This window comes from Tupaia chinensis, unplaced genomic scaffold (assembly GCF_000334495.1).
Source record: "Tupaia chinensis unplaced genomic scaffold, TupChi_1.0 Scaffold000361_2, whole genome shotgun sequence".
Taxonomy (NCBI): Eukaryota; Metazoa; Chordata; class Mammalia; order Scandentia; family Tupaiidae; genus Tupaia; species Tupaia belangeri.
In genome coordinates this window covers 5,482,501-5,490,719 of record NW_006159858.1, presented here as the reverse complement: position 1 = coordinate 5,490,719, position 8,219 = coordinate 5,482,501, and the positions used below count along the sequence as shown (strand labels likewise).

At 37.7% G+C, this 8,219-nt stretch overlaps 1 protein-coding gene across 7 annotated transcripts in view; it reads right to left on the bottom strand.

Annotated features, from left to right (window-relative positions):
- NBEAL1 (neurobeachin like 1) overlaps window positions 1-8,219 on the bottom strand; it is a 209,066-nt gene that overhangs the window by 68,629 nt on the left and 132,218 nt on the right. For all 7 annotated transcript variants that reach the window (XM_014589572.2, XM_027773657.1, XM_027773656.1 and 4 more), the window contains 3 exons: window positions 7,291-7,596; window positions 7,049-7,198; window positions 2,007-2,164 (listed from right to left, as the gene is read on the bottom strand). In XM_014589572.2, coding sequence (XP_014445058.1) covers window positions 2,007-2,164; window positions 7,049-7,198; window positions 7,291-7,596 — 614 coding nt within the window. The remainder of the gene's footprint in view (window positions 1-2,006; window positions 2,165-7,048; window positions 7,199-7,290; window positions 7,597-8,219) is intronic.

Genomic DNA, 8,219 nt, shown 5'->3' with positions numbered 1-8,219 from the left:
AAATAAAGGGACGAAAGGAAGAAACCGCTTGGTGTGTGTCCTTTGTTCGCGGCAGCGTCACGGGCAGCGACAAAAAACCAAAAAACAGAAAACACAATAAATGAGAAAAAAATACAAATTGAACATCATCAAAATTAAAAACTTCTGTGCATCAAAGGCCACTATCAAGACAGTGAAAAGATAATCCTATATTTGCAGACTATGTATTTGATTTCTATTGCTGAGATTACATAAAACTCTGATGACTCAACAAAAAGCCAAAGAACCCAGTCAAAAAATGAGTTAAGTAGACATTTCTCCATAGAAGATACATGTATAACCAACAAGCACATGAAAACATACTCAACATCATAAGTCATTAGGAAAATGGAAAACAAAATCATCGAGTACCACTTCATACTCAACAGGAGGTTCATAATAAAAAAATCAGAAAATAACAAATACTAATAAGGATGTGGAAAAATCAGAACCCTCATATATTGCTGGTAGGAACATAAAATGATATAGTTGTGGAAAACTGGTGATTCCTCAGTAAGTTGAACATTAAGTCATCACATGACCCAGTAGTAGTTCCACTTGTAGGTATATATACAAGAGAATTTAAAAATGGTGTTCAAACAAGCACTTGTATACTAATGCTTACAGCAGAACTCTTCATAATAGTAAAAAATAGAAAACTCAAATGTCTATGAGCTTACAAATAAATAAACAAAGATGGTATATCCATTGATACAACTGACTGTTATCTGGCTATATAAAAGAATGAAATACTGAAGCACACTATATCCAACATAATGAAAACATTATGCTAAGTGAAAGAAAACAAACACAAAAGGCCACATATTTATGACATTATTTGTATTAAATATGTGCAATATACAAATGATACAAACAGAAAGATCTTGTGAGGGATTTAGGGGGAGAAAAACGGGAAGAGGTACAAGGTTGCCTATCGGGGTGATAAGAATAATCTGAAGCTGGACAGTGGTGATCACTGCATAACATTGTGAGTGTGTTTAATGCCACTAAAACGTGTGTGTATGTATGTGCGTGTGTGTCTATTTTAAGTCTGCTAGAGGGTGCATGCACTCGCTGGAGAGAGATGGAGAGAGAGAAATGATAAAGTATCCCCCAAGGGGGATGGTTATGCTGCAAACCCTTCTCCATTTCTCCATTTGAGATTCTGGGCACACATGCACACATGCCTCAAGTGTTTTTCAAGTAGCCGTGCAGTCAACCATGAGGGACCCAGCTGCCTTAACTATCATGCCACTGGCTAGACCGTTAAATTATATATTTTAAAATAGTGAATTTTATGTTATGTGTTATTTTATCACATTAATAAAAAGGAGCTGTAAAGGTCCAGGCAGTGGCACAGTGGTTAAAGTGCTGGATCACGCATGGCAAACTGCATGGTTTGAATGCCTAACCTGGTAGCCTGAAAAGCATACCAAGTAAGTGCCTGAAATCCAAGAGGAGAATGGAAAAGGGACTGTGGCATAGCCATGAACCTTTGGGGGTGCTTTCTCATTTTCCCTATTTCTCTATCTCACTTTCTCTCTGGTAAGAGCACATGCCCTATAGGAAATTTTAAAAATAAATGAAAACTGGTAATACAATTTAGTTAAACAAAATTACCTAGGGTCAGTTATATAAATTATAAAACATTCAATCACATCTAGGATTATTAATTCTACCTCAAAGAGGTAGTGTCAGAAAGACACAAGTAAACTGGTTCAAAATTCACTGATAGATGATCTAAGTCTAATAAACTTCATATCATGGGGTAAAATGGAAAATACATAATTAAAAAAATATATAGATATATATACACACACACCTCTAACCAACCCACACCTATAAATCACTTAAGGACAATAAAATTAATGAAAAAGCACTCTTACAAATTGAACACTTAAAAAGCTGGCATGAAGATGACATTGGGTCAAAAATATCAGACCAGAGCACTAAAGAAAAAAATTAATTAGTAAATGATATACTCCTACCTTTCAGCCCAAGGTCCCCTTTCACATTTAAGATAGAGTTGTATTGCCTTCCAACGTCTAAGAGTTGTTGACTGTTGACTGCTTAGTTGTTTAAGCATATTATTATACCTCAAGTTCTCTTGACGTGTTTTTCGATTAAATGGCTCCACAAAATTCTCCTGAAAGAAACAATAAACAAGAACATTGCATCATAAATTTACAGGAATATTTACATGAAAAAATAAAACCTTTTATAGCATACATGTGCTCGTTAGAAAGAGAGAGAAAGGAAAGTGGGAAAGCACCCTACATAGGGAATGGTCACACTGCAATCCCTTCTCCTCCATTTCTCCTCTTGGGGTTTTGGGAATGCACACATATGCATCTAGCATGTTTTTCAAGCCACTGGTTCTGGGACTCAAACTGGGAAGTCAGGCAAATGGAATCCAGCTGCTTAACCACCACTCCACCAACTAGTCCTACACATCACTTTATAACCACATATGACATATTTTATTAACTTTTTTATTTTTTTAGATTTTTGCCATAGGGTGCATTCACTCATTGGAAAGAGATGGATTAACACAAAAAGAGGGAAAGTGAGAAATCATCCTGTCAGAGCAGAGACCATGGCACAATCCTTTCTTCATTCTCCACTGGAGATTCTGGACACAAACACACACATGCCTGGCATGTTTTTCAAGTTGCTGCATCCAGGACTCAACCATTGCAGTGGGCCATGCAGGAATCCAGCACCTTAACCACCACACCACCTGCTAGCCCTATCACTATAACAACTTTTATGAATTTTTTGTTTGTTTTGTTATGACAGTTATGCCACAATCCCTTCTCTGCCAATTCTCTAGCCTTTTGGGATTTGGGGCATACCTGCTTAGCGTGTTTCTCAAACTGCTAGGTCTAGGACTTGAACCACATGGTCAGTCATGTAAGATCCAGCTGCTTTAACCAAAGGCCATGGAGCTAGCCTAGTAACTTTTTAAATTATTTAAATTTTTAAATTTGCCTAGCAATAAAAATTAAGCAATAGACAGCAAAAATCATTAAACATAATCTAGTCCAAACTCCATGTTTTACAGATAGGGAAAGCGGAGCCCAGAGAAATTAAGTGGTTTGCTTCTCTGATCATCTAGCTTATAAGTAAGATAGCTGATACTATAAATCAGATTTCTCAGCTGTTCCTTCAAGCAGGTGACAGGCAACATTATAGGAATGTGGGATAGTAAAGTATTATTTTTAGGAGCCTTAAGGAGTCAATAAAAATGAACTCTAGGGAGAAAACCCTTCAGAGAAAAACGTAATTTGAAATGCTTCAACTATATGCACAGACCTTTGCTAGAGGTTATACTTTCTTTTCTATTTCATAAAAATCTCTAACTGTTCTAATAAATATTTGGACATGCTCAATATCTTTTATTACCTATATAACGAATTTAGTTACTTTGCTGGTATATTTTTTCACAAAGTCCCTAACAATAGTTTGGAATGATGAGCAGTGTCTAATTACATTTGACAGACCTAGCCATTTTTGACAAAAAGAAACATTATAGGCCAGCCAATCTAACGCTTAAAAGATTTAACACTGTTGAAACAGAGCTCCTTTAAAGGCAATTTCTTTTCTTTTTGAAGTTTTGAGGATTTTTTTTACTTTTCTTTTCAAAAAATATCTTTTATTGCCATAGGGCATGTGTGCTTACTGGAGAGAGACAGAGAAAGTGAGAGTGGAATGTAAGAAATCACCTTTCGGGGGGGATGGCCATGCCATAATGCCCTCTCCTCCATTCTTCTTCTGGAATTTTGAGAACACACACGCACTAGCGTGGGGCGTGATTTTCAAGCCACCAGGTCTGGGACTTGAACTGTGGTCACCATGTGGGAATTCAGTGCCATAACCATTATGCCATCTGCTAGACCCCAAAAGGCACCTTCAATAGCTATTTTGAGAGCTGGATAAGAAATGAAATTTTTGAATTTCAAGTCCTCAGCCTTGAAGTTATGAATTACTTCAACTTCTGGAAGATTTTTAGCTTGGACAGGTCATGGTCCCTTGCTGATGCTGAACTATCCACTGTAATTCATGTAGACAAACACCCCTCAAAGTACAGTCAATGTTCATTGACTTCATGCCTCTTATTTACAAGTGGACTAGACAGGTGGTGTGGTGATTAAGGCAGCTGGATCCTACATGGCCAATTCAGTGGTTTAAGTACTGGACCCAGAGTCTCGAAGAAAAAACACACACTAGGGACATGTGCCCAAAATCCAGAAAGGAAGACAATGCTTTCTCCCTCTCTCTCTAGCAAAAAAGAAAATAAAGTTAATATAGACTCATGTAGGTGAGTTAGGAGCAGATGGTTATGTTGAAAGGCAGTCTAAGGCCTTGTCTCGTGATCTCTGTTACAGCTAACTAACAGAACAGTTCACTGTTTGCTACACTGAACTGACCAAAAACATGCCAAAGACGTTGAGCCATAAAGGAAGATCTTTGGCTTCCAAACATATTTAATAATTCTTCTGCCATTAGGTTGATTTTGACTATGTCACTAACTTTGTCAGTTGGTCGATAGACTATAATAATATGAAATCATTCGTTTTAGAAAAGTATTTAATTTTATTTATTATTGTATTTTAAAATTTGCTATAGGATATGTGCACTCACCAGAGAGAGACAGAGAGAAAGAAAGAAAGAAAGTTGCCAGGTCCAGGACTCAAACCACAGTCGGCCATGTGGGAGTCCAGTGCCCTAACCACCACCTGCTGGCTCTCTGAAGAAGCCATTTTTGTTGTTGTTTTTGCCTTTTTTTTAAAGAGAGATTTCTGCTATAGGGCGTGTGTGCTTGACAGAAAGAGAGAAAGCAAGAAATCACCCACCCAAGAGTTATGGCCATGTCGCAACCCCTTCTCCATTTTCCCCTCGGGATCTTGTGCACACACACACACACACACACGCACTTGGTGTGAGTTTTAAGCTACTAGATCCAGGACTCCACTAGATTCACTAGAACTATGGTCAACTAAGTGGGAGTCCAGTGAAGCAACCATTATGCCATCTGCTGGTCCCTCATTTTTAAAACTTTGAACTAAAACATTTTCACTGAAAAGCTATAAACTATTCTGCTCTGACAAAGAATGCTAAGGTGACAAAAAGATTTAAGAATCATTGATCTTCAAAGAACCATTGATCTGTTTTGTCTTGGAAAATTCTATGGTATTTCTGGATCTTCTGATATGCCACAAAATTTCTACAAAACACTCTTCTAGAATATGTATTTGATTGGTGGTAAAAACAAAGACAAACAACTCTTTCCAGTTGAAGCAGGCTTTCATGCCAAACAGAAAGAATGCTGTGGCGAGCTGGACCCTCACATGTGTACTTACAGTTGAGGACTTACTCCTTCTGTGGCAGCTACCATAGCCTTCCATGCACCCACGGCTGTGACACAGGGTCCAGCCTGCATCTGAACTGGCGGATGTCCTTAAGTCCACATCCTGCTACGTGGGTAGCAGGAACCAGCAGCAACAGCAGGTAATAACATATTTGAATATTTTTGCCAGGTACAGAATTCTAGGTTGTCAGGTTTTTATTTCTCTTTTCATGAGAGAGAGAGAAAAAAAAAAGCACACACACACACACACACACCCCTTTAATAGGGTCTCACCAGGCTGTAATCTTCCTCCACAGCCTCTTAGCTAACTAAGATCATAGGCATGTGTGGGCATGTCTGGTGTGTTTGGGCAACCTGGGATCAGAACCTGGGCCTTCCATATGGATCCAGTATTGTGCTGCAGCTACCACTAGCATCATGGAGGCAGGGCCCTGCTTTCCCACATTCTGAAGAGACTGTGAAGAACTGGCATAATTTCTCCATTAAGCATTTAGTAGACTTTGCCAGTGAAATCACATGGGACTAGAGCTTTCACTTTCGGAAGGTTTTAAACTATAAATTCAAATTTTTAGTAGATATTGATTACACAGGTTATCTACTTTTTTTTTTTTTAAGAATTATTTTATTTAACTTTCTCTCTCTCTTCTTCTCTCCCTTCCTCTCTTTCTCTCTTTCCTCTCTTTTTCTCTCTCTCTTTCAGGTCCAGGACTTGAACCACTGTCGGCCAGGCAGGAGTCCAGGCCCTTAACCACCACGCCACCTGCCAGTCCCTCTACTTACTCTTGAGTTCGTTTTTGAAATATGTGTCTATCAGTAAGTCATTTTGCATTTTTTCTTTTTTGAGTTGTCAGTCTGGCTAGAAGTTTGTCCATTTTACTGATATTCTGAAGAACTAAATTTTAGTTTCACTAATTTTCTGTACTGTTTTTCTACTCTTTTTTTTTTCCCTTTTAAAGACAGTATCTTTTTGCAACATAATCCTTGGGCCTCCTGAATAGCTGGAACCACAGATGTGCACCACTATGCATGGCTCTCTGAGTCTATGTTGTTTAGGCCAGCCACAAGCCTGTGGTCCTCCTGCTTCAGTCATCTGAGTCGATTTCAGATTACAGGTGAACGCAACGCGCCTAGCTTTCAGATTGGACTGGGAATCAAAACCAGGCCCTTCGTGTCCCAAACTGCAGCATGCCACTGCTGCCAGGCCCCTTTTTTCTGCTTTTAATTTTATTGACTTCTGTTCCTATTTTTGTTTCTTAATTTTGCTTGTTATAAGTTTATATTTCTTTTCTTTTCCTAGTTTCTAAAGGTAGAAACTTAAACTTTTCATTTGAAGCCTTTTTACTATCTAACATAGGCATTTAATTTAGTATTACAAATTTCCTTCTAAGCATTGTTACATACCTAGCCTCCTTAGAGTTATCTACTAATGTACCTTCAACTTAATAGGCTTTTAACATAAGCACATGTATAGAACATTTTACTATTAATTTATTGCTGATTAGCTGTTTTTTTCTTTTAATTCTGAAATAATTTTCAGATAAACAATAGGAATACTACTTATTATATTTTCTAATTTCAAGTTTGACATTCCTCTGGCTGAAAATTAAATGCCTGAGGTCATTGTGCAATATTAGATATTAAAATGTTTAATACATTTACCTGAAACTTGAGCTTGCTTTCCCCTCCTTCCCGGTCTCGTCTATGCATATTCACCATTAAGGCTTCATAACAATCCTTCCAATAAAGTGCCATATTCTCATGCCCATCATAAAATGTATGAGTCTCATATTGCTTCATATAAGGTACAATCTTATAAAAAAAGAAATATACAAAACTTAATATATATTTCTATAGAAATGAAAATTAGTAGAAAAATCTTGCTTAAAAAAGATAAAACTTACGTATTTTTCAATGTAAACTTGCCATTCATTTGAACTACAATATTCTTGAAAATCTTCAAAAAATGAAGAGCTGCCATTGGTAAAAGGTAAAGAAGGGAGGTGTAAGTTCATGAAGAGAAGCTCGTAAATTTTGGAAACCAGAGTACGGACAAGGGGAATCAGAAAGGAATAGATTTCAGTCTGTTCCTTGATCGATTGACTTAGAACATGTTCCAATTTCCCTAAAATGTAACATGCTTCATCCTGATTTTCAATCACTTTGGTCTGAAGAAGGGTATTTAGCTTAGCTGATGCCATTGCACAAACCTGGAAGAAAATAGTTTAGATGAGAACGAGCAGACTAAAGCAAACATTTAATAACAACAAAAGTTCTACTTGGTTCTGCACATTCAGAACTCTTATACAATAACTGCCAAACACTGTTCTCACCTTTCCCTCAAGCTAACAAGTTAGCCTGCCACAGTTTCATAGTTGTCAGCAGAAGACATGAGACTCGGAGTCAGAGACAAATATCTACAGCAACAGTAATGGTAATAGCCAGTAACAGCATCTGTACTGGTTTCCCAAACTACAACTCCCACGGTGAGAGATGGAGAATACTAGATGATGCCTGCACACATTGTGGTACCATTACAGGTGAGGGACCCCGACCACAGGGAACCTGAGCATTTCATAATGCACAGGAAGTCTGCCTATTTTTGACACGGAGGGAGACATTATATTCACTACACAAAGCAGTCAATAATTCTGCAATCTGTGCCAGAGAGAGATATGACTTTTATTTTCCAAAGTTGTTCACTATATTAAAAAAATCTTAAAGAGTTAGCTGATAGAAAAGGTAGAATCTCCATTCATAAGACAGGCAGAAACATGAGAGACCAATGGAAAACCATCTACCAACAATGACAGCAGGAAGAAGCACTCTCTTT